Source organism: Dromiciops gliroides, chromosome 6 (genome assembly GCF_019393635.1).
Source record: "Dromiciops gliroides isolate mDroGli1 chromosome 6, mDroGli1.pri, whole genome shotgun sequence".
Taxonomy (NCBI): Eukaryota; Metazoa; Chordata; class Mammalia; order Microbiotheria; family Microbiotheriidae; genus Dromiciops; species Dromiciops gliroides.
The window spans coordinates 98,520,719-98,548,657 of NC_057866.1; the positions used below are offsets into that span (position 1 = coordinate 98,520,719).

Below are 27,939 nucleotides of genomic sequence, written 5' to 3' on the forward strand. Positions count from 1 at the left end.
CACTTACTAGCTGTGTGACCCTGGGCAAGTCACTTAACCCCTAATGCCCTGCAAAAAAAAAAAAAAAAGGAAAAAAAAATTTTTTTAATGATATGGTGACCCAGAGCTGAGCTCATCAGCTTTCCTCAAAAATAAGCCCCACCTCCTACTTCTCGTAATGGCAGGCATCACCATCCTACCAACCACCCTACTTGTGACCTCAGACATCTGACTTCTCTGGATGTCCTATACATCCAATCTGTCATCAAGTCCTGTTGATTCTACCCTCACAATGTTACTGCATCCACCTCTCTACTCATAGCACTACTACCCTAATTCAGTCCCTCAATATCTCTTAACCTGGTCTGCTTGCCTCTGGACTTTCTCTTCCCCAATTCCTCCTCCATATGCTGCCAAATTAATCTTTCTAATGCATATCTCAGATCACATCACTACCCTGTGCAAATTCTTCAAAGACTCTCATTGACTACCAAAAAAAGGCCAAACATCATAGGCTAACATTCAAGGTCCTCTATAATCAAGCACAATCAATCAATCAACATTTATTAAGTACCAACTTGTGCCAGGTGGTGTGCTAAGTGCTAGGGACAAAAAAGAAGGCAAAAGACAGTCCCTGCCCTTAAGGAGTTCACAATCTAATTATTCTTCTAGACTTATCTCACACTACTCCCTTCTTATATAATTTCCTCTGTCTCAGACTTTCTTGCCTCTGCACCTACGATGATGCCATATCCCACTTGCAATTCCCCCAACCTCTGGTCTGCAGAAATCCCAAGGCTAAGAAATAGAAAGTATTTTGTCCAAGGTCATACAGACAGTAAATGGCAGCTGTGATGCACACCCAGGTTATCTGGCTCCAAGTACCATGCTATTTACACTTGGGGTTCACCTTTCCCCCCAATAATGGGCTTTTTAACCAGTAAAATGAATAATTACATTTCCTAAAGCTGATTAAGTATTTGACATACTTCAAGGATCCATGACTTCATCAACATGAGTCTTATCCCACACTGGAGCAACTGGTTTTTATGAATTGCTATGAGTGAGCCAGCCCTCTGGAAATGAGCTTCTGCACACTTGTCTGGGCTGGCACTCGGGCCACTGCATAGCCCTTCCATCTTGGGGGGTGGGGAGCTGACAGGACTTGCATTTTCCCTGGCATACAAGAGCCGAGGGTCATCCTCATGGCATGAGCAGACATCTGAGAAGTCCTTTATTGAAGAGGTTTGACACAACTATCAAAATTACACCCCTACACCATGCTGTTAGTTTTGAATACAACAATAACTACATTCGAAGACAGGGACTGTATTTTATTCATTTTTGTACCTGAACAGGGCCTTGTATGATGAAGACACCTAAAAAATGCCAATCACATATCAAAGAAATCAATGAAAAAAATATGAAAGAAGGTGGTCTAGCAGTACCAGATCTCAAACTGTATTATAAAGCAGTAATTATCAAAACAATCTGGGGGGAAAACATCTGGTACTGGCTAAGAAATAGAGGTGGATTAGAATAACAGAATAAGTAGAAATTACACTATAGTAAATGACTATAGTAATCTAGCATATGATAGACCCAAAGATCCAAACTTTTCTGAAAAACAGTATGACAGAAACTATGTATAGACCAACATTTCACACCATATACTAAAATAAGGTCCAAATGGGTACACATAAAGGATGACATCATAATCAAATAAAAAGAGCATGTAATCATTTATCTGTCAGATTTATGGACAGAAGAAGAATTTTGGGCCAAAGAAGATATAGACAACAACACAAAATGTAAAATAGATAATTTTGATTGTATAAAATTTAAAAGGTTTTGCACAAACAAAACTAATGTAACCAAGATTATAAGAGAAGCAGAAAACTGAGAATTTTTGAAACCAGTATCTCTGATAAAGGCCTCATTTCTCAAATATATAGAAAACTAAGTCAAATTTATAAAAATACAAGTCATTCCCCCAAATGGTCAAAGGATATGAACAGGCAGTTTTCAGACAAAGAAATCAAAGCTATCTATAATCATATGAAAAAATACTCTAAATAACTATTGATAAGAAAAAGGCAAATTAAAATGACTCTGAGGTATCACCTCACACCTATCAGAGTGGCAAATGTAACAAAAAAGGAAAATGTTGGATGTTGAAGGGGAAGTGGAAAAATTGGGACACTAATCCACTGCTGGTGGAGTTGTGAAAAGATCCAACCATTCTGGAGAACAGTTTGGAACTATGCCCAAAGGGTTATAGAACTGTGTGTAGCTTTTGATCCAGAAATACCACTGCTAGGTTTATATCCCAAAGACAATCCCCAAAAAAGAGAAAAAGACCTATTTGTACAAAAATATTTCTAGCAGCTCTTTTTGTGGTAGCTAAGAAGTGGAAATCAAAGGAATGCTCATCAATTGGGGAATGGCTAAACAAGCTGTGGTATATGATGGTGATGGAATATTATTGTGCTATAGCACAATAGAAATAGACATGACAAACAGAATGATTTCAAGAAGGCCTGGAAAGACTTGTATGAACTGATGTACAGTGAAGTGAGCAGAACCAAGAGAACGCTGTGCACAGAGACAGCAATATTGTTTGATGAAGAATAGTGAATGACTTAACTATTCTCAGCAATACAAAGATCCAAGACAATCCCAAAGGACTAATGATGAAGCATACTATCCACTTCCAAGGAAAAAACTGATATTGATGGAACACAGACTGAAGCATGTTATTTTTCACTTTCTTTCATTTTTTTATTTTATTCAAGTTTTCTTCTACAAAATGACTAATATGGTAATGTTTTATATAACTGCACATGTATGACTCATATCTGATTGCTTACCACCTCAGGGAAGGAAGAATGGATACAATTTGGAACTCAAAACTATAAATAAAAATGTATATTATTAGAAAAAAAATTTTTAATGCCAACCACAGAATCTGGGAGGTGATTTTGTCCCTTCTTTGTCTGAGCAAGTATCCCCTCTCAATGTCCCTGCCATGCCTTTGTCTGAAGACCTCAGGGAGGGGAACCTGAGACCATCGGATGCAGCCCACTTTACTTCTGGGTGGCTCTAATTGTTAGGGAGACTTTTTTTCTAACATCAAAGCTCAATTTGAATATATGCACCTTCTTCTAACCACGGCTTCTTGTTCTGCTCTCCTGGGCCAAGCAGAACAAATGCATTCCCTCTTCTTCATAATATTCTTTCAAATATTTGAAGACAGCTCTCATGGTCATCTTGGTGGTGCGAGCCCCATGTTCTATCCTGTCTAGACCTTTTAAAATTATGACTGTTATTCAGCACAGTGGCTGTCCCTCCCAGCTTTGCATCATCTTGAAATCTGATAAGCACCTTTGTCATTAATCCTATTTTATTTTTTGCATTTAAAGACACCATTCTGAGGAGTCCCATATACAGACTGCCAATGGGGCCCATGACACACAAAAAATCAAGATTCCCTGCTTTAAACAGTGACACACTCAACCAACCCAACATGAAGGAGGAAAATGAAGAGTGAGGTTTTTGTCTACTTTCTAAAAACTTTTCACCTCAAAGGTAAGAAAGCTCAAAATGAATCATTTCAGTACCTGAAGGATCTGTGATTTCATCAGTACGAAAGCACACCACAATAGCCCCACACATACACCCCTTAGCCAGTTTTCATGAGTTGTTGTGAACAATTTCATCCCCCAGTGGCCAACATCCTAGTGATGAGCCCTTCTACATTTAGGGAGGCCAGTTCTTGGATGACAGACACATCGTCCATCACTGGGCCTGTCCTTCAAGTTATACCAGCTTGGCAAGAGGTACTAGGGTTTGTAATCCCTAAGCACTGTTCTCAAGGGCCCAGGGTTCTCTCTATGCCACAAGAAGGCACTGGTGAATGAATTCAGTGGAGGGGGGCAGAAACAATTACTTAAAATGCAGCACCAAAAAAATATCCAAATTAGGGTGTATCATTAAAACATTTTAAAGTATACAGAAGCAAACAAAAAAGTTCAGAAAGGGGATTAAAAACAGAACAATTTTCTCACTGCTTTGTAATATATGCTTTAAGAAAAAACTATATCATTGGAGTCTACCGTTTCTTACATAATACTTCATTTAGCTCTTTACATATTGAAACAATGGTGTTTGCTGATGATTATTAAGTTCACAACTTAAAAGGAATTTTTAAAATCCATTAACTATTTGCCTTAACCTGCAAGGGCAATTTACTTAGGTCAGAGAAGAAACTGGCCCAACATTCACAAGGACAGCCCAATTTTGAAAGGTGCCTAATAAAATGCTCGACCTGTGCTTGAGGTAAATTAAAGCCCCCGACTCTCTGTCAGTCACCCTGAGCACAGGTCATATGGAAGCATCTTTCTTTTCAATTCAATAAACATGTTTTCAGTGCCTGCCATGAGCAAGGGTCTGTTTCTGGTGCCTGGGGGGCTACCAAGTTTACATAAAACATGATACCAACCATGCCTGATATTATATGATAAGTGGATCCAAGAAGGATGAACAACAAACACACATTTAGCATGGTACATGAAACATGGAAAGTGCTTCATAATGTTCCTGAAACTGAACTCAACTAAAAGCAACCCCTGCTCCCCTGCTCCTCCCATTCAAGCACAAAAGCTCTTAGAGCTTCAGAAATAGGTTGACTCTGCCCCTAATGGAAACAAGGGAAAGAGGCTTTGGCCTGCAAGTCCTGTGTGACCTTAAGGAGATCACTTCAGTTTCCTCATCATCAAATGAGGGGGTTGAGCTCCATGCTCTTAAGTCATCTTCCAGTTCTCAACCTATGATCCCATGACAAGGACAGTGTGACAAATGGACACTTCAGTGAAGCAATCTGAGAGCTGTAGAACCGAAGGATGACAGAGACAGGGAGAACAGTAGAGACTATCCAAACCAAGCTGCTCATCTTCATCACTAAGGAAAGGAGGGAGCGGGAAGGGAAAGGACTGCCCAGAGTCCCCCGGTGAGTAGAGGGAGCAGAGCTCCTTCAGCTATCCCACAGTGCCTCCAACTGTACAGCCATTTCTAAATGGAGAAACACAAGACCTCAAGGAGGCCTGGGCTCACCACCAGTGAAGCAACAAGTGGCCAAATGGGTTACATGTAAAGTCATTGCACTAAAGGTATCGGGTAAAGAACAAGGCTGAAAGGGAAGTGCCTCGATTCAGCAGAACATTATATATTTGTCTCCTTGTATTATCCAAAAAGCAAGAAAAGATGTGTAGTTTTGGCAAAATTTGGGAGAAGGAAGAGGAAGAGTTTTCCAGACCTCTTGCAGGGCTGCAATTCTAAAACAACTGTACCTTGAATTATAAAATAGATGTTCTCTCCAGGTCTCAAAACACTCTCCATTTCATCTACTAAGAACTCCAATACTCACCATTTTCCTTTCTCTTACTTCAGGTTCAATATTCATTTCCTTATATTTTCCAACAGCAATTTCTAATTTCTTCTTAAGATCAATGGCACGTTTCAAGCGTTCATCATGAATCCCTGCTCGAGTAAACAGCTGCAAGTCAAGAAGTAACAATTACTGTGGTTTTAAATCAGTACTAGGACAACATCATTTCAAAACGCACTTGCTGCTTCTTTTTGTAGCTTCTCACTTATTCTATATTTTTCCTAGACTCTTTCATCTGGTTTGCCACAAAGAAAAGTCCTGATAGAACAGTTACAGATGGTAGCATTAGAACTGCTCAAGCTTCCATCAGTCCTTTTTCTAAGAGCTGTACCAGTAGGTGTTCAAGCATAAGGAAGAAGGAATATTTACATCAATGTGGTGCATCATGGTTTACAAAGTCCTTTTATCACTGACCCTGTAAAGAAGTAGAACAAGTTTTATGACCCCCATGTTACAGATACTGGAAACTGAGGCTCTGAAACTACCCATAATCACAGTTAGTAAGTGAGGCAGAATTCAAACAAGGGTCTTTCAACTTCAAGGCCAGTGCTTTCTCATAACACTCATTCCATATTTCTATATCATCTTTCAAGTTTCATTATCTTTCCCATTTAGTAATTTTATAGCTTCATCTGAATCTCATAAAACCTTTGTTATTGCCAGTGTTCAGACTTGCCCTAAGGCTGGGTTTTTGTAGCAACTGACAATCCGTGATGCTGTTTGATAAGGATTTTAATATTTTATGTCAATCAAGGTTCAAAGTAATTTAAAATATAAGAAGGAAGAGTAAGGCCCCAGGATATGGGCCCTTATAGTCAGTCAATGAGCATTTATTAAGAGCCTACTATGTGTCAGGCACTGTGCTAAGTAAGCATTATCCCTACCTGAATCCATGACTGAACAGAAGGCAGGAACTTATTTTTAATGAGCTTAAGTCCATCCATGGCACTGTTTACCACAGCCCTGTTATCTTCATTCTCATGCACTTGCAAACCTGCCAAAAACAAAACACACACACACATCCAAAGCAGTCAACAAGAGCACATGGTTGGCTCTTTAAAATCCTAGAATGAAAGATGACTGGATGCATGATGATTTGTATTAGAGGCACTTATGAGAGTCTGCTGGCTCACCTGAGAGGCACTAGGGAACTCAGAACTAAGTTGGGATTCTCCTAAGTCCTTTGATAAACAAGATGCACTCATTTGATGTAACTTTGTAGTAAAAGTGTGAGAACTGGGGGAAACTCCCAAGCTGGAATCCCACAATCCCTGGACTTTCTCCATCTAAGTTACAGCACAAAGATGGACAAGCACAAAGGTCAGTTCCCAAAGTAAAAATCCTGGTCATTTTAGTCCTAACTCTGAGCTGGAGATAAAAAACTGGATTTCTCTTTGAAAAATCCTCTCCATATACCATTCATTTGCACAGCTGTTTGCTCAAGACTGTTGTGGTTTAATTTACAGAAATAAATAATGTTGACCACAACAAATTCCAGTTTATCTAAAATCCCAAAAAACATAAAGAGGCTCCATAAATGGAAACTTCTCCTTGAGGCTAAACAATACTCACAATGATGATTGCTAGGCACTACAAGATCCTAGTCAAAGAAAGAAAGCCTAAGTTATGTTCAGTACATCTTCAGGGCAAAGTGAATTTTAGCGTATTCCAATTCTTTGATAACTGGTAATCGTAGTGTCCTGCTGTTTAATAGCTGTGTGACCCTGGAGGAGTCATCTCCTTTCCTGGGGCCTCAGTTCCCTCCTCTGAAAACTGAAGGCTCAAAAAAACTGGGGGAAAAATGGGTGCCCAAAATGAGTAAGAAGATCTTGGTTCAAATCTCACTTCTGAAACTTACTATCTGTGTGACCCTGGTCAAGTCATTTAACTTCCTTGGGCCTTAGTTTCCTCATTTGTAAAATGAAGGGGGTGCTTAATGACCTCTGAGGTCTCTTCCAGCTCCAGATGATAAGAAACTGTAGCATATGATTATAATGGATTATTTTGCAGTAAGAAACAAGAAATATCAGGAATTCAGAGAAACACTGGAAGACTTGTATGAACCAAAGTAGAATGAAATAAGAACCAGCCTTCCAGAGTTATAGGGAGGATCTAAGGAGATACCATGGAAGCACCTTACAAAGATTGGCATATTATTATTAGGAATATTGCATTACTAATTGCCGGGAGAAGGCAGTTATCAAACCAAAGGAATTTTTAATGGTAGACTTCTGGGCACTATGGCACCTAAGCAAGGGGGAAATTGGCAGGCAAAGAAGCTTTTTCTCCTAATTTGCATCCATGAAAGTTCTTTTACTTCTATGATGTGGTAGGAAAGTAATCTCTGCTCTCCTCTCTTTGGGGCTTATCAGAGCAGGTGTGTTTTGAACTTTCCACTGGCCTCATAGTTCCAAGAATTCAAAAGCTTTGTATATGTTTTCTGGATAACCTTGCAGTCTTATCGGGAGAGAGGCATGGAATCAGGAATTATCCCAACTTGGTAGATAGGAAGCACTTAAGTGATGAAGTGACTTGTTCTAGGTGATACAGATCATTAAAAGGCCCTGCCTGTGGTGAACCCAGATATGCCGGCTTCCAGGCCAGGGTCCTTTCTCTCAGCCTGTGTGGCCTCACAGTGACTGTGGGGTGTAGGAGTGGCTGGGACTATTTCTTCTTTACCTGTGTTTACCATTGCCCTTCACTCCACCCAACACTGGCAGGGGCCTCTGCAACCATGCTCAGTGGCTCTGCTTTGAGCAGTGCTGGCATGTCACTAAGACTCCAACGAGCACAATGAAATATTAGGCAGAGTGTGTGCTTACACCCTCTCTGGTACAGTAGGTGCATGACAAGAGAACAACTTATATGGTTGACATGCAGTCCAGAAGACAAATAAAAAGTTTAAAGGAAAACTTGATTGCATCCTACAAATCTCACCCACAACATAAATATTAAAGGGAGGTCTTCAATAGGGAAGGCCCTGAAGCCTGACTTTGATTCATGACTAGCAAAAAATGTAAAGGAGATAAAAGGAAACCAAAGGACAGGAATTCAAGGAGAAGCCTGGGCTATCAAGCATATAGCCACTATGCGATGGAAATATCCATTTTCAATAAAGATCATGCTATTCCAGACAAAAAAGGACTTATTTAATTTAAAAATTCTCAAATGGTCTCTCCAATAAAGAGTTACACTTCCAAGTACAATAAATGACTTGTGGCATGATGGAAAGAAGACTGAAGTTAAAAATGGGAAACTCTGTTTCAAATTCTCCCTCTAACACTTAACTAGGCACAGGATCACAGGCAAATTATTTAACCTCCCTGAGCCTCATTTCAACAAAATTATCAGTTAACATTTATCAAGTGCCTACTACGTGCAAGGCCATGCTAGGACCTGAGGAGATAAAGGTAAAAATAAACAGTTGCAGCCTTTTGGCAGTTTAATTTCTACTAAAATTATAAAACATGAACACAGACAAGGATACACAAGGTAATGTGAGGGGGAGAACATGAACAAGTGGGGGGAGAGAGGAATCAGGGGAGAATTCACCTGATGGTACCTGAGCTTCACTTTGCAGGTAGATAAGGACTGTGAGAGGCAGAGATGAGGAATGGCATTCCAGGCCTGGGGAATATGCTTGTAGAAATACACAGAGGCAGGGGATGTAATGCCAAATATATAGAAAAGCTAGTAATAATCCAGTTTGGCTGGATGTCAAGCATTATGAAATAAACTAAAAATGAGTAGCAAGGGGCAGCCAGGTGGCGCAGTGGATAGAGCACCAGCCCTGGATTCAGGAGTACCTCAGTTCAAATCCGGCCTCAGACACTTGACACTTACTAGTTGTGTGACCCTAGGCAAGTCACTTAACCCCCCCAAAAAAAAGAGTAGCAAATACTCATACTAGCTACATTGCAAGACTGTTGTAAGGAAAGCACACTATAATCAATGAAGCACTATAGAAATGAGGGTTCTCTTTACCTGTAGGGATTTCCAAATTCAAAGAGTACTTATGGGAGCCAAGACCGTGGCTTCTTATAAAGTCATCCCCATCCCCATCCGCATCATCATCATCATCGTCGTCGTCATCATAATCATCATCATTGTAGTCGACTTCATCGTCATCATCGTCGTCATCAGAATCATCTTCTGCACACTCCCTGTGATCCACCTCCTTTGGCTCTGAAGGTCTCGACCTCATTGGCCAATCTCTGTTTCCAACTTCTTTCGGGCAGAGAAATGGAGGAAGTAAGTCTTTACTGCAACAAGGCTGCTCCTGGTCATCAGGCCTCAAACCAGATGCTGGCTGTGTGACTGTACCATTCAAAGCCACTGACAAGGCATCTCTGTGTGACCTAGCAGCCCTGGCTGCCACCGCTCCTACCTCCACATCTCTCATGGTCAAATCAAAGGGCATTAACAGTCTGAAGCAATTCTCCATCTCTGTTAGGCACATTTCAATCTCTTCAGACATTTCTGCCAAAAGACAGGGGAGGTATTTCAGTGCTGCTAGATGGATTAGTAAACACCAAAATCTCAAAAGCGAATCCATACATACAGGCTCAGCCTCCTCCCCTTGGAGCAAGTAGGCAAATCCTCTTATATCTGCCAAATAATGCTCCTCTATCTGCCAGAGGAGAGGTTGACTTTTCAGCACCAAATAAGATGGGCTGTGATGGGCTGTAAAAGTGTTCTATGTTCACAATCCTATTCACATATTCTCTCTCTCTGTCCCTATCTCTCTTCTCTCCCTTACACATACACACACACACACACACACACACACATCCCTCTAAAAACAACCTCTCCCACAGTATATTCCACTCAAACCCTCAGTATGTTTATCAATGATGGCTTTTTAATTGCTTAATAAACCATAAAGAACAACAGATGGATCTGCAAGGTTATTCTCAGAGATGACACTGCGTAATGATGCTGCACTTCCTAAAACGTATGTTGTTCTGGCAGGCCATTGGTCGATCTATGAATACCAAGTAAGATGTTAAAGCAGAAATAGCTTGGTAAAGTTCGCTGTCAGTTTAAAATTATTAAGGGACACTGAATTCCCAATCCCAAGCCGACTTTTTACTTACCTGAGAAAAGAATAAAGGTCCTATGAATTATTCAACACCCTCATCTGCTTTGTTACTACTTCTCCTTCCTGCCACTTTTCTTTCTGTAATTGGCCAGTTACTCCAAGTGAAGAAATTGCTCCCTGTGAAAGAGGGAGGCTCTCTAATGCTTTGGGGTCATTAGAACTCTTATCTCATGCACCGGTTTCTAATTAGCTAAATAATCCCTTGATCAATTTTTCTCAAACTGGGGTCTCTGGGCCACAAGATCCCCCATGAGGTTCTCTAGGTAGTCTTCAGACAATCAAAATTCAAGGGCAGGGGGGCAGCTAGATGTCGTAGTGGATAAAGCACTTACCCTGGATTCAGGAGAACCTGAATTCAAATCTGGCCTCAGACACTTGACACTTACTAGCTGTGTGACCCTGGGCAAGTCACTTAACCCTCACTGCCCCACCAAAAAAAAAAATTCAAGGGCAGATCATACATACTATCATCCAGGTAAGGCTCTCAGAGAGCATGGAGTAAATAGTTTTATTTAGGAAACTCAACAACCAAGGTCATGGTCAGGTCAAATAAGATGCTGACTCCAGGTCTTAATGCTGAACCCAAGTCAAAAAGGAAGAGGACAATGTGAAAAGAGAGGTCTCACAGAATCTCAGAATTACAAAGGTCTTTAGAGGGCTTCTAAGTCCAAACTCTACCTGAGTAGGAATCCCCTCAGCCTTCACTTGGAGGCATTCCATCTCCCAAGGAGATCACTCCACTTTTGGACACAAAGTTCTCCAGAGTGAACAAAAATCTGCTACTCTGTCCTTCAAAATAAAACATAACAAGTCTAATCCTCATTCAAATACCTAAAAAGAGTGAGCATGACTTCCTAGGCCCAAGTTTTCTCTTTCATCCCCAATTCTTCCAACTTCTCCCCTCACCCCATAGTCTCCAGGCCCCTCACTATCTTGGCCACCCTCCTCTAGACCTGCTCACTTTTTTTTGTTGTTGTTGTCGCTGTTTTTTGGTTTTGGGGTTTTTTTTTGGTGAGACAATTGGGGTTAAGTGACTTGCCCAGGGTCACACAGCTAGTAAGTGTTAAATGTCTGAGGCCAGATTTGAACTCGGGTCCTCCTGACTCCAGGGCCGGTGCTCTATCCACTGCGCCACCTAGCTGCCCCTGACCTGCTCGTTTTTGATGCCTTTCAGAAAATGTTACCCAGAGCCAAACACAAGAGCACAGCCATGGTCTGATCAAGACAAAGGAACAACAGGACTACCATCCCTAACTCTGATCCTGGGCACTACAGAGAACTTTCTTAAAGGAGACAACTGTAATATTTTAGTCTTGTTCCTTCTCCCTCTTCTCCTCCAGACTCCATTTTCCAACCTCTCTAGGCACCTTCCCGACATTTTAGTATGAAATGCAACTCTTTACTGGCCAACCATAAAGTAGACCAAAGGATACTGACCTAGAGGAAATTCCGGGGCAAATAGTAGATGGGATAGCTAAGAAATTCTGGCCATCAGTAATCCAAAGACCACAGCCAAGAAACTTAAAGTTCTAAGTATATCCTAGACCTGGGGTTCTTAATCTTGGAACCTCAGACACTATACTCCACCCCCTGGAAAAAGAACCCCTATCTTAGCGCATCTTTCCTTAAGAGCAAGGAAAGGCCAAGGACATGCTAATCCAGCCAAGTTTGAGTGAGGCCACTAGATGGCAAAGGAGAGGCATTGAAAATCTCTTGCTACTGTTGCTTTACAAATTTGCTGAACCATCAGCACACAATCTGGCTTTCTTTCAGACTTCATTACGGAATAGTAAATATATGCACAATAATGTATTTATCATCATTAAATAATGTACATATGCATTTTTCAAAGATTTGTTCTGAAGAGGAATGCAGATGAGATGATCAGAAGGGAAGAGAATAAGCATTACTCTAGCACCTAATGTGGGCCAGGGAAGTATCATTTCACTTGATCCTAACAACAATGCCACAGTTGAGGAAAGTCAGGCAAACAGTGTTAAGTGACTTGTCCAAAGTCACACAGCTAGTAAGTATCTGAGGCCAAATTTGAACTCAGGACTTCCTGACCCCAGGCTCAGCACTCCATCGACTGAGCCACCTCACTGCCTCTATCAGGAACAATCTCCCCCTCGGGAACCCCAGAGCCACACTTGGCCTCGCCTGCCCCAGGCCAAGTCCTATAACCTGTCTTTGGTTGTCATTTGTGCTGCTTATGTCAGGAATGGGCCTGGAGTCCTCAGAGCTCCACAAGGGTAAAGCAGTGGGCACTGGGAGGAATCCCACACTCTGCCAACTAGGCTAATATCATCAGTAGCTCCACTTACACTAGCTTGCCCAGCTAAAGCACACTCAGCACTTCACTCAGTGACCTGGTAAAAGATGCAGAGCTTAAGAACTGTTTTCATCGTACAGGCAAGGAAACGGAGGGCCAGAGAGGGTCAGAGCTGAGCCCACACTATAAAAGGCACATCACAACACTTTATGAATAGACAGTTTTAAAAAAACATTTTTCTCTTAATGAACACGGCTTTCAACAACTTGCCTTGCATTTCTTTTTCCATTCTTTTGGCCCTTTCTTTATAGATGCTGTCTAACCGTTTTTGCTTCTCCTCGTCCCTTTTTCTTTCGGCCAAGTCCTGGCACTAACATCTTGAAAATCCACCTGAGAAATTAAAAATAAGCATTAGGCCTGTCCATAGAAAATACCAAAGAGCTTCAAATGTCCACAAACAAGTTATCTACTAAAATGAAACTTGGATATCAAAAAAGAAGAATGCGCATTTAGATGCAGCCCTTTATGTTAGCAGCCTAGAAGTGCTTCCACACTCGTTACCTTCTGATCCTCACAACCACCTTGGGAGCTGGGGACTTTTCTTAAGTACCACCCAACCCATTACACAAATGGGAAGCTTGAGGCTCAGACTCGCCTGGGGTTACACACCTGCTAAGTAGCAGAGAGCTCTTAAACTCAAGATTCTTACCCCTCCCTCACACTGCCAGGAGTATTTATAGCCTCAAATTTAAGATCAACACATTATAAATCTATTAGAAATATGCAATCATTCAGTGGTCTTACTACTGACCACAAAAGAGGCAGCTGTTGTAAAGAAAGAAGAAAGGAATAGGCTTCGAAACATGAGAAAGCTAACGGCACTAGGATGGGAACACATCTTTTAAAACAATTTGGAAAGTAAGAGGTGGGTCTAAGATAGGGCTGCAGAATGCAGGCTGGTATGGCTAAGGGGCGAGGCTCTGACAATCTGAAGAAGAAACACAGGTGCCCCTCTTAAAGAAGGCAAGCACCTTTTCATGGGAAGGGCACAAATTTAGACTCCAAAGACCTTGCTTCAATGTTGTGTTCTACCACTTGTGACAAGAGTCACTTCCCCCAGGCTTAGGGCTGAGACCTCAGATATCAAGCACTGAAACACAAGATTTTTTTCCCAAGGACATACATATGCTTCCCAAGGGAAGCATACAGAGAAAGCCACCCAGTTTGGGGGGAATAGTCCCTTTCCTAAGCTTCATGGCTTAGCCAAGCTGAGGCTTTACATGGCTTTCTTACCGGCCCTCCTTCCAACACAGCCAGTTCTACAGCCAGTGTCAGACCCAGTCTTGGAGCACCAGACCAGAGGTATAGGCTCTGAAAGCTTTATGTGATGGGTCCAGAGGAAGGGGACAGGTTGGTCCCTTCACTGGGGTCACAGGCAGCAGCTGCTGCCTTCCTTTCACCCAATTCTACTTTCTACTTCCATGATGATACTAGTAATATATGCCATATCATGATTTTAAATAGCTCAAAGAACTTTTAATTGAGACTAAGGAAAAGGGGACAGCTAGTTGGCACAGTGGATAAAGTACCGGCCCTTGATTCAGGAGGAACTGAGTTCAAATCCAGCCTCAGACACTTGACACTTACTAGCTGTGTGACCCTGGGCAAGTCACTTAACCCTCATTGCTCTGCAAAAAAGAGAGAGAGAGAGAGAAACTAAGGAAAAGACTTCCCTAGAAATGTCAGTCTTCTGATTATTTTGTTTTAGAATTATCTTCACACAGTATGAAAGACTAGGTGCTCCCCATGTCTTTCCATGGATCCCAAAGAGTTGACCCTAAAGACAGTGAACCTTCCCAACACCCCTGTAGCTGAGACCTCCTTTCCCCCTGTTTCTCCCCCACCAGAATAATGAGCTCCCCGAGGTCAAGGGGCCTGCCTTGACTTTCTATTTTTTAATCCAGAGCTTAGCACAGTGATTTACACACAGTTACCACTTAAGAAATGCTTTTTCATTCACTCAGTCATGAAGACTTTTTCCCCCAAAATCAAGCTTTGACTAGAATGAGCCCTTTACATTGATTTCACTAACAAAAACAGGTAGTCCAGGTGGATTTTGGGGAGTTGCTGCTGATTTATGATGCCATGAACTACTTTCTGAGGTTCTCCCCACCCCAGAAAAATTCTTCCCCAATAATCCTGTGGTTTCTTCAGGCCACTGACTTCAGCTTACACACATAAGCTAGTCATACCCCCTAACCTTCAAGAAACCATAGTCCCAGTCAGAAGGCAAGAGAACAGATGCTCCAAAGCACATTCTCCAGTACTAGGTGCCAAGAACAGTCAATCCAATAGTGAGAAATATCCAACTAACATCATAGTGACTGCATGGTGAACTTGGAAGTAAGGAAGCCATGATTTTTTTTTCATGAATTCAGATTATTGTTAATAATAACTAGCATTTATACAGTGCCAACTATGTGTTACACACTGTGTTGTTTGGTTTTTTTTCACATTGATTTTTTTTTGGGGGCAGGACAATGAGGATTAAGTGACTTGCCCAGGATCACACAGCTAGTAAGTGTCAAGTGTCTGAGGCCGGATTTGAACTCAGGTCCTCCTGACTCCAGGGCCAGTGCTTTATCCACTGCGCCCCCTAGAGGCCCCCTCCACTGTGTATTTTTAACAAAGAATCTCATTGATCCTCACAAACAACCCTCAGAGGTAGGAGTTATATTATCCCTACTTTACAGATGAGGGAACCCAGGCCAAAAAAATTAAATGACTTGCCAGGATCACACAGCTACTAAATATCTAAAGCTGAATTTGACTCAGCATTTCCTGACTCCAGGCCCAGTGCTCTATCCACAGTACCACCTGGCTGTCTCTTCCTCTCTATGTTGATGGGGATAATCGCGGGGTTGCTGTGAGGCTCAAATGAGATAATGTACCCTTAATACACTTTGCTGAACCAAACTAAACTATTATGATGATTACCTGCAGGTACGTTGAAGGGGGGAAAAGAAGCATCAGCCTATGACAATTTAATCCCCCTAGAGCATGGCTCTTCTCCAAATGGATGAGAGCCTACACCCAAGCCCTGGGGAGGCAGCGTGCACAAACAGTATGCATTACTTTTTCTCTGCTGTCCTTATATTCTTTCCTGGGCTGATTTGCAGGCAAACATACTGGCCATGGCACTCTCTCCCAATGGCATACCCCCTTATGCTGCTCCCACCAGCCCAGTGCACTGGGCCAGGGCTGCTCTGCAGGTATACAGATTACTGCTGAGGGCATAGAAGGTTGGAGCTAGACAGCCAATCAAGAGGATTCTATTAAAATAAGTTATAAATTAACCATGATCACACAGGGTTTTACCTACATCTGCTCATCTGAAGGGGCAGCTAGGTGGCCCAGAGCACCAGGCCTGGAGTCAGGAAGGCCCTGAGTTCATATCTGGCCTCAAACACTTGCTAGCAGTGTAACCCTGGGTAAGACACTTAACTTTGCTTCAGTTGCCCTATCTACAAATGAGCAGAAGGAAATAGCAAACCACCCCATTAACTCTGCCAAGAAAACTGCAAATGGGGTCATGAAAAGTCAAACCCAAAAAGCTCATTCAATCCTCACAAGGAGTCCTCATAATTGGACTGGATAAGTGCTATGATCTCAATTTTACAAGTAAGGAAACTGAGGCTGGGAAAGATGAAATCTTTGTGTTTTGTGATTTGTCCAAGGTCACACAGCAAGAAAAAGCTCAGTCTGGGTTAAAGTCAAGCTTTGTTTCTGAAGGATTAGAAGAAACATAGTATTTTAGAACAACTAGGGCTTTTGCTGAGCCCAGATGTTTTCGGACATTATAATTATATTGCTGGGGCAGCTAGGTGGCACAGTGGATTAAAGCACTGGCCCCTGGATTCAGGAGGACCTGAGTTCACATTCGGCCTCAGACACTTAAACACTTACTAGCTGTGTGTCCCTGGACAAGTCACTTAACCCTCATTGCCCTAAAAAAAAAATTATATTGCTTAAGCTACAATAATAATATTCCACTCCTCCCTAAGATGGAATGTTCCTGGCTCTTTCATGTTATAAAATTCAATAACCCCCCCCCCCAACCTATTATCGTCTTTTCCCTTGCCTTAATGGATCTAGCAGAGAAGAGCAAGGTCTCTATCTCTGAAAGTTGGGGATGATTGACTTAAATGTTGATAAATTTTTAATGACTCCATTACATTTTCAGCAATAACTTGGATGAAAGGATAGGTGTCACAAGTACATCAAATCTTCAGATGACACAAAGCTGGGAGGGAGAGCAAACACATCAGATAGCAGAATCAGAATCTAAAAAGATCTTGGCAAGCTGGATATAAAGAAAAATTCCCATGGACTAGAGTTTTCCAAAGGGGTATGGACTGCCTCAATAGGTAATGAGTTCCCTGTCTCTCAACATAGTCAAGAGAAAGATGGATGACAACTCTCCAGGGGGCTTATGAAGTGATTCCCATTTAACTACAAGCTGTACTAGATTATAAGCTGTGGTCTCTTCCAACTCCAAGATTCTACAACTATGAGAAGCAGCTTACAGCAGTAAAAACTTGGGAGTTGGGAGACTGGGGTCCCTGTCTTGTATCTGTCATCTTAATGGCCCAAGTGAAGATGGGACAAATCACTTCGTCTGACTGGAATCCCTATTTGGTCTCCACACCTCCGAAGAGACCTGAAATTTTCCTAAGATTATTTTATCTGGCTCTCTCCTTGATCACATCCTATCTTACAGGACAGTTGTGAGGGTCACTGACCTATTGTTTATTTATAATGTACTTCATTCACCCTAAAGCACGATGTAAATGTCAGTTATTACTATTGTTAGGCCCAGTTCTTATGTACGTGTCCCTAGGATTGCATGCTGCTTAGGGGTAGGGAATACTGCATTTTCATCTTTGTCTCTCCAGGGCTTTGCCCATGGTAGATGCTCATTAATAAATATTTGTTGAATTCATTCAAACAAGGATATTCCCAGACAACAAGAAGTCTAAAGAACTCAAGGTGTCATGTATAAGAAGAAAGCAGCATTGATTCGATTGAGTTTGTCTAGAAGCAAGTGAAATGCCTCTACCTCCCCCACTGTTGCCTACATTACAAGTTCTCTTAGTAAATCAAACAGTAACATTTTCTCATTCATAATGGAAATAAATAACTGCCCTGGTAGTATAGAGAAGAGTCCAGCCACAGGTTAAGTGTTGACCCAGGGTCTGGAAAACTGCAAGAGCACAGGCACAAGGTGTCATTGCATATTACTAAACAAGTCCCTTTTATAATTTTTTTCAGTTCAGATTACTCATCTCTATTCACCTGTAAAATGGGCTAATAATGTTTCCCTGACACCCAGAAGTATAGTAAAACTTGAATAATAGAGCCTTGTAAAGTATGGGAATGAAGTTATGTGATTCTCCTAGTGAAAAGTTGTACAGAACTGCAAATATGTCACCTCTCTTAAATCATCAGGTGATAAAATACTTGCTGCTTTATGGGGAGAAAAGCAAATGGAAAAGGCCAAGGCCTCAACTTCAAAATCATATGTGGTCACTGAAGGCAGTAGTAGGTCTCTCTTTTAGACTCACTCAAGATATGTTTGGGTAAAAATGAAAACCACTACTGCCCCCCTCTCATCATTTTATTCCAACCTTTTACAAATGCCAAACTGAAAACTATTTCATTTATTGTCTAGACAGTGGACCCTGTCATCATTTGCTGAAGTGGTTCACTACAGGCTTTAAAAGAAACTGACCAGAAGTTTGAAGTTAAACAACAACAACAAAAAAGAAAATTAAATGGAGATTTTAAAAATGTTCTCAATCAAAAGACAGTGGGACAAGAACTGCTCATTGGGACGTGACTTCAGATTCCTTACAAAATATTTATAAGGTGTGTATGGCCCTCAAGTGCCATAAAGCACATGCAAATAGATTTATTTAGTCATGCTATTCCATCCTCTCGCCATGATAATTCCTTTATTCCTTTTTATCCATGCTCATGCCTACCCTAACATAAGGAATGGAGAATACATATGAAGCTACCAGATCCTGGGATTTAGACTTGGAAGAGAACCCAGGGATCATCTAGTTCCAGATGAGTAAATGGGTTCAGAGACACACAGTCACAAAGATTCAAAGCTAGGTTAAGAGTTGAAGTCCTGAGCCTCCAAATTCAACACTTTTTTCCAGTGCAGAAACCATTTCATAAGCATTATTTTTCTACCTGGAATTTTGGGAGGTTTAAAAAACCTCCCAAACTATATAGCAACTATATTTGCTATAACCATATCATAGGAATAAATTCCATGGTTAAAAAAAAAAGTTCTATTATGCCACACTCTAGCATGACCAATAAATACCAGTAGAAATATCCACTAAATGGCAAAGAATTGGACATTGAAGGGATGCTAATCAACTGGGGAATGGATAAACAAATTGTGGTATATGATTATAATGGAATACTATTGTGCTATAAGAAAATGATAAGCAGAATGCTTTCAGAAAAACCTGGAAAGACTTACATGAACTGATGCAAAGTGAAGTGAGCAGAAGCAGAAGAGTATACACAGTAACAGCAATATTATACGATGATCAACTGTGAATGGCTTAGCTATTCACACCAATACAATGATCTAAGACAATTCCAAAGGACTTATGATGAAAAAATGCTATCCACCTCCAGAGAAATCGAAGCATACTTTTTTTTTACTTTTTTTTTTCTTGTTTTTTTGTTTTTTGGTCTGTGTTTTTTCACAACATTGACTAATATGGAAATGTTTTACATGATTGCACATGTATAACCTAAAAAAAAAAAGAAAGAAAAGAATATATTGTACAGGAGTGATGCTTATGAATACTTCGAGTGCTTGGTTTCTTATTTCTTGATTATATATTATATTTTCCAGCATAAAAAATAACCACTAAAGCCCTCCTCTGATGTTTCATCACGGTATAGAGGTGACCTGGAATTAGAGAAGACTATGTCAATGGAGCACAGCTTCCAAGAGGCCCTAGAAATACATAGAATCTCCCACAAGGACTAGCCTTGCTAAGTGTAGAAAGGCTCATCAATGGACAGCTGGCCACAAAGGAATAGATTTTGTTGGTCACAGGAAATCATTAAACAACCACACCAAGGCACAAAGAGGCCCTGATTGAGAGGGAGCATCAGCATCGATGAAATCATAGGTATTTGAAATATTGAAGTATAAATAGCCACAAATGCTCTGAGGCTTGGTGGCAAAAATGGATCCTCATTTCTCCTATAGTCTCTGTAATTTTCTATTTCATTTTCATCTCTGCTCTCAGATTCTGATCTCAAACTAAATACTGAATCTTGTTAGAGTCAATTTGGTAATAGCTATTATAGCATATCACTGTTTTGCTCATCATTTAAATTCTGTATAATCTTTGTATGGATTATAGTAAAATACAGATTCTGACTCATCGATATAAACAAAGTCTTCCAGAGTTTCAAACATTTAACTGTTCTACAGTTCTAGCCAAATTCCTTGATGGAGTTTGCCTGCACCTTTCTGCCTCTGTTCATTCACATAGGCCTTGAATAGATTTCGGTCACCATCTACTTAAATCCACCTTTCCCTTTAATTTTAGGTGCCAACTTCTCTCTCTTCATCCATTTTTCTTCAAATCTTCTTATAGCCTTGTATATGTCTCTACCTTACATCAAATTTGTGGACATACTGTAATCCATTAGACTGTAAGCTCTAGGAGGACAGGCACTATGCCATTTTTTATCTTGGCATTCCCAGACCAAGCACCATGCTTTTCACATAGCAGACTCTTAAATATTTGTTGAATTGATTGTCCTTTAGATTAAAAAAAAAACTAACTAGGAAATTAAGGACAAAATAAACCCACTTTACTTATCTTTCCCTACCCTACTCAGTATTCTTATGGCTGGCTCAAGAAGAAAATGCCAAGGAAGGTAAGAGTTAAATGATCATTTTTTACTGTAAGATGCACAACCTGAAAAAAAACCCTCTAAAGTAACAAGGTTGAAGAGAGAAAATGATAAATAGGAGGCAACCAAAGAAATTATCTTACTCTATTAGGCATTTCCTGAAGTGCAACCTTAAGTAACAGGCTACTACATAGTTTGCTATCAACAGGTCCCTCCTCTTGTGTGACACAGGCTAAGGACCAACCCTAGAGTTTCCAGGCAGGGAAAATCATACTGTGTATTCCATCCCAAACCCCCCTCTTCTATACAGGTGAAATAATGTTAAAACTAATAACCCAGGTGGCCTTGAAGGGGGAAAGTAACAAAAGGAAAGACTGAGACTGGGGAAGAATTAAACTTCAAGAGGACTGCAGGGCTCCCAAGCTGACTAAATTTGGACCTTGGGGCTTTTCTTCTAGCAAATGACTAACCTTCCCTGTTCCCTCTTCCCCTCTGCAGTTACCTCCTTGAGTCACTGCCTAACTATTAGTTAGATGGGGTTCAAATGTGATGCAAGACTAAATTGGCTGGGGACAGCCAGGTGGTGCAGTGGATAAAGCACTGGCCCTGGATTCAGGAGGACCTGAGTTCAAACCCGGCCTCAGATACTTTACACTTACTAGCTGTGTGACCCTGGGCAAGTCACTTAACCCTCATTGCCCCACACACACACAAAAAAAGACTAAATTGGCTGTGTCGAGGAAGAATTCTTCATAGTAAATCAAATAACAAGAGTTCCTACCCAAAAGTAAAGACTCCCACAATCATGTGGAAAGGCTAATTGACTACATTTTTTCTGCTGTATTTGTTGGTAGTTCTATTACATATAAAACATTTATATAATAGATATATCTGCAAGCAAACCTTGACCCCTCACCAGAGACCTGCCCTGGAGGCTGCTATGTGGCTTCCACAGGCTGCAGGAGCCAACCTGGAGGGGAGAAGAAAGGAAGCACATCATCTTCCTCTTCCTCACATGAGAGTATTCTAAAGGCTCTTCTAGCTGCTATACCTTATTAATTCTGACAACACTTCAGTGAAGAAAGGGCAAAAAACACTGTTCCTTTTTTATAACTGAAGAAATTTAAGACAAATCATAAACCACCCCTATGTTTTGCATACTTCCATGGTAGGAAACATTACAGCAATAGGATACACAATTGACAATGTTATCTCTAAGATTTTATTGAAAATTACTTTAGATTTGTAATTTAATAATTATGGGCTATAAATGATAAAATAAGTGGATCCCATTTTCAGCCTACTGGTATTGCATGGCTGATACTGTACATGGCTTTAAACTAGGCTTAAAAAAAAGTGAATAAAATGTGCATGACCCCTAGGAAGAAACTCACTGTCTACTACATCCCACTGACTTTCCAACTAAGAAATGGGTCCAGAACTAGGGTACCACTGGCCCAAGGCTAAAATAAACCCTGCAGAAATCTCTAAAAGATACATTGAGGTTTACAAATGATGTCAAAAAGCATGTGCTGAAAATAAACAGTAATCCCAAAGAACAGAGAATGATCTCCTCAGGCACAGGAAAGTGCAATGATTACTTGCAAATAATGATACCATTATTGAAAATTCTACCACAATATTAAGGTTTTTTTGTTTATAAGAGAAAAAGCTGAAGGAGTTTTAGCTCACAGAGTTGTGAGGCAAAGTATTTTGTAAATCATAAAACAATATAGAAAGATGAAATGTTATGATGATAAAGATGATGCAAAATACCTTTTTGTTATGCTTTAAGAAATGATATCCAAGAGAAAGCTTCTTGTAGGCATCTCCATATTTCTCATTCCATTCTGTAATAGATTTGAGGGCAGCTTTCTTCAGTTTCTGGGCTACTTCTTTTGGGGGTGGGAGAGGCTGCTCATAGTCTGTTTCCACTGTGAGTTCCAGGAATTCTTGGAAGTTGGAAATAATTAGTGTCCGAAATTGATGTGACCTGGTAAAGAGCTCATCCACAATCTGAAAAGCTGAGAAACGTATCTCAGCATGTTCTTGATTCAACTGAGTCATGAGTAAATGGTAAGCATGACTGATATGCTCCTCTGAAGATCTGTTGAAATATTAACAATCCTTAGCCAACAACACAAATACAAACTGGTTTAGCATTTTCTCCTCATTTTAGGTAAGCCTTCTTTTTATATAAATAGTATATAACTTTAAGCTAAATAACTCAAGATAAATCCCCACATCAATCAATAAGCTTTTGGCTCTTAGATATTTTTTAGCTGGGTTCCTAGACTGAAAACTGTGTTCTTTTCACACAATCCTAATATTTCTAAGGAAAGTAATTGTCTTTAAATTATGAGAAAATTATCATTCTTTGAAACCTCAGATATAAAGTAGGAAGGGGCTCCAAAGATATATACTAGAAATCTTAACCACAATGACAGAGAAATTAGGGTAACCAATGCTTGTAAAGTGTCATCCAACAGGTACTTAAATTCGCCTGGAAATAAAGATATTAAAGAAAAAGGAACAGTGAAATCTCAGAAGAAACAAAATTTCAAGTATCCAGAAGGTTAATGGAAATATGCCCAGAGGGTATAAGTAAGCCATAGCATATTACCAAGAATGTGCATGAGAGAAGTGAAGTCAAAGACAGCAATAAGGACCTGTGTCTGGAGAAAGATGAATTAGTCATGCACTATGAATGAGAAGCAACAGACAGACAGGAGACACTGGTACCTGCCACATGTTAAAAGAACCAGAGGAATGCTTTTAGCATCCTCAGTGATTCTTCTGTGAAAGATTTACAGTAACATATGGTTGAGATTCACCCCATATGCAGAGGGATTGGAAAGGTTGTGATCTGTAGAAGTAACTGAGTAAAGTTCTCTATAAAGAGAAAGTCCAGAAGAAATCCAGCATTTTATTAACTACATTAGGACACTAATACCTTGCAAAAAGAATTTGGTTTCACTTCCCACCCCCACCTTCTTTCTTTCTTCCTAATTTTTGGCCCAGCAGTGAGATGAAGATCAGAAGTCACTATGTGGAAAAAGGAGAGAAGACAGATGATGGAGATAAGTGTGGTTGGAAGTAGGGCATAAATGGAATGGGAGATGGCTGTCTAAGGGGCAGCCACAGGATGACAGATTTTCCCATTGCTTCACAAATGATCCCATCCCTTCCTGTCTTCTCCAGCAGATTGCCCCCTCTATCATCCCTACTCTTTCACTTATCTTCAGTCTCTTCCTGTCTATTGGTTTATTTACTATTACCTACAAACATGCCCGTGTCTTCCCTATCCTCAAAAATCCCTTGCTTGATCTATCCATTCCTGCTAACTATTGTCCTGTTTCTCTCCTCCCCTTTGAGGCTAAATTCCTTGAAAAGGCTTCCGTTTCCTTTCCTCTCACCTTCTTCTTTACTCTCTACAGTCTGGCTTCCAATCTCATCATTCCACCAAAACTGCTCTTTCTAAAGTTACTAGTGCTCTCCTATTGTCAAATCCGAGGGCTTTTCTTCAGCCCTCATTCTCCCTGGCTTTTCTGTAGCCTTTGACACTGTTGATCACCCTCTTCTCACTAGGTTTTTGTGATACTGCTCTCTCCTGGGGTTCTCCTCCTACCCATGTAACCAGCCCTCAGTCTTCTTTTTTAATTTTTTAATTTGGGGGGGGGGGGCAATGAGGGTTAAGTGACTTGCCCAGGGTCACACAGCTAGTAAGTGTCAAGTGTCTGAGGCTGGATTTGAACTGAGGTCCTCCTGAATCCAGGGCCAGTGCTTTATCCACTGCGCCACCTAGCTGCCCCTCCCTCAATCTTCTTATCATGCCTGCTAATGGTGGGGCGTGCCCAGGGTTCCATGCTGGGCCCTCTTCAGTATATCATTTGCTGATGTCAGTTCCCATGGATTCAATGATCATCCCTATGCTAACGATTCTCAGGCCTGCATATCCAAGCCTAAACCTTTTTCCTAACCCTCAGACTAGTATCTCCAAGTGCCTACAGGATATGCTGATCTAGATATCCTGTGGAGATCTACAACTCAACATATCCAAAACCTAACTTATCATCTTTCCTCTCAAGCCACACTTCTCCTAAACTTGCCGATCACTGTTGAGGGTGCACTCATCCTCCCAGTCACCCAGGTTCATCCCCAGCTCTTCGCTCTCTCACTACCACCAATCCCATATTCAATTTGTTACCAAGTGCTGCTGATTTTGCCTTTGTGGCATCCCACTTTTATGCCCCCTTCTCCCTTCTGACACTACCAGCACCCTGGTCCAGACCTCATCCCCTCATGCCTAGACTACTGAAGTAGCCTGCTGGCAAATCTCCCTGCCTCAACTCTCTCCCCGTTCCAAGCCATCTTCCACTCAGCTGTCACCATGATCTTCCTAAAGCTCAGGTCTGACCACGTCACCCCTACTCACTCCAGCAGCTCCCTATCCCCTCCCACATCAAATATCAAAGACCCTGTGGGGCATTCAAACAGCTTTGTTACCTGACCCCCTTCTGTCTTCACATACCTTACTCACTTCCACACACTATGAGATCCTTTGGCCTCTTTGCTGTTCCTTGCACAAGACCCTCTAGCACCCCACTCTCCTTCCTTATCTCTACCTCTTAGATTCCCTGGCTTCCTTCAAGTCTCAGCTAAATTCAACCTTCTATAAGAAGCCTTTCTTGATCTCCCCTAAGGCTGTTGATTGTTTCCAATTAGTCCTGTTTACATCTTATTTGTACTTAGCTATTTTCATGTGGTCTCCCCCATTAGACTGTGAGTTCCTTGAGAGCAAGTGATGTCTTTTATTTCTCTTTGTATCCCTAGAGCTTAGCACAGTGCCTGGTACTTACTTACTAAGTATTCATTGATCAACAGGGTACCCTGAACCACCCATCCCGTGACTCCCTAACCATGGGACATACTTGCAGATTTTTTTCACTTCCTTCATTTTTTCAGGATCCAGTTGTGGTTCCCCCGAAGTGGTTAGGTCCTCCACTAACTGAGAAAGCTTCTGATCCATATCTGGAAAGCACCAACAGAGAGACACTAAATCATGACGTGGTTCTTTTAAAAATCACGTAAAATTCTTCTGGGAGTCTAATCCATAGTAAAGTAGGAAAGTCCAAGGTTTTCAGTACTTAGAGATTCACCTGAAGTATTTACCCTTTTCACAGCAATTAATGAAAGCCCAGAGTTTGAGAATGGGAAGAACTAAATTTCAGTTTTGACTTGGAGGCTGCGTCTGATTTAAGCTATTTGCCCAGTTGAATATGTTACTCTTTTAAATCCCTCCAGCTGTGAAACAAGGCTGTACCCAAATCCCAAGGGTGCTATGAGGATTAATGCTTGCAAAGAATTCTGAAGGTACAAAATACTTAACTATTATTCTGTTCTCAGAACACCCATTTTATCTGTTCTGAAAACAAGTACGTACTGGAAAAACCTATAAAGGAAAAAATAATAAAAAACCCCTAACAAACAGGTTTTTATTAGCTACCAGTGATATCATATATCCCCCAAGGCATATTGCAAGATGGTCCACATACATCTGGAGAAGCAATTTTAGAAAGGAATATACAACACTGTACATCTCCCCAGACAGCCCTTAGCAGATGGCAAGCCATTTCTGATAAATAGCGATATCCCATTGCCTTCTACAGTTTCTGTCTTGTGCCAGTCCCATTATGAACTGGTAACACTGAATTTAACAATGACTTTGGGCTGTTGGGTTGGTGAAAAGAAAGCCATGTTAACAAAAAAACAAAATGGAAACAGCCTATATGGCCAATGACTGCGGAATGACTAAATGAACTGTGGCATATCAATGCAATGGATTATTATTGCAGCATAAAAGGACAAATATGAAGACTATAAATGAATATGGAAAGACATATGAAGTGATACAGAGTGAAGAAAGCAGTTAAAACATACTGCTTATATAAAAAGTAACAGCAACAAAACCTGAAAAGTACACACAAAACAGACTAGAAACAAATAAGATGAAGGGAATTGTTATTGTGATCATTTTTCCTGGATAAGATTCTTAATGGGAACACAAACCAATATAATTTATTATTGTGAATCAGCACTCTGTCCCCCCCAAAAAAGAGAATCCAAACTGACTGCCTAGAATAAAAGGGGCTCAGAGGCTCCAAGTTCATAGGTTCTATGCAGGCAGGATGTGTTACTGGGGATGTGGAGGGATAGGAAGCACAGTCCTGAGCCACCAGTATTAGCAGCATACAAGCAGTACTTTTTCCTACAACAAAGCAGAGTTGAACCAAAGGAGCTATTTATAATTGTATATCAGGTTTGATTTACTGGAGAACTGGTATCCAGTTCTGGGTAGAGATTCTCACCCAGGTGCCTATGGGAGGTGCCTATGAACTGTTATGAGGGCATCAATGAAAATATTTCAACCAATGCTACAGATTCTTTGGAGCTGGGTGACTTGTGAAGCAATGGGATTAAGACATTCAGAAAGATGATGTCATTGATGTCTTATATAAACTGCCTGAAATCTTGTAGCCTTCCCAGATGCTCAAAGAGATACCTGGAAAGGAGGCTACTTGGGAATTAGCCATTAAGCATTCTCTAAGCAAGCTTTGTAGACTAAGATAATGTCCTTCACAGAGAAAGCAGGGTGAAAAGTAGATGGAAAATACTGGACAGTGTCCCAATGCCAAAGAGACAGGAGTTCAACCCAGGGAAGAAGCCATCCTTCAAATGCCCGAAGGCCACTGGATAATGATGGTTATTTTCAGGACGATATGGCCACATGATATTCTTTGATACCTGGTTAGAACACGCCCTAGGTGCTATAGGAGTGTTGAGGGGAGTGAAGCTAAGAACAGTCTTATATACATCCTGAAGATACATTGCCCTGCAGCCACTGTGCTTAAGTGTTGGCTAATGCTGAGAGTGTAGACAACGCCAATGTGACACTATTAACCATCTAACAAAAGAAGGGATAGAAACTGTCCAGCTTTGTCATAAGTTTGGGAAATTGTCACAGAACCCATGATCACAAAGTGCAATGATCCCCATCATTTTGTAGGTGAACTACAAAATGACTGACTCAGTGCCCAAGGGGCATTAAAACTAAAAAAGAAGCATTAGGCTTGACATGCTCCCTGCTGCCCAGGCTCCTGTGTTGCAGCCATTCCTTGC

The 27,939-nt window shown here is 40.9% G+C and overlaps 1 protein-coding gene across 1 annotated transcript in view; it reads right to left on the reverse strand.

Annotated features, from left to right (window-relative positions):
* Positions 1 to 27,939, reverse strand: part of UVSSA (UV stimulated scaffold protein A) — a 110,711-nt gene that overhangs the window by 77,978 nt on the left and 4,794 nt on the right. Inside the window, 7 exon segments of the mRNA XM_043969481.1 lie at positions 5,405 to 5,533; positions 6,310 to 6,419; positions 9,410 to 9,904; positions 13,069 to 13,158; positions 13,161 to 13,188; positions 22,537 to 22,867; positions 25,692 to 25,791. Of these exon segments, the coding sequence (XP_043825416.1) occupies positions 5,405 to 5,533; positions 6,310 to 6,419; positions 9,410 to 9,904; positions 13,069 to 13,158; positions 13,161 to 13,188; positions 22,537 to 22,867; positions 25,692 to 25,789 (1,281 nt within the window). The 5' untranslated portion in view covers positions 25,790 to 25,791.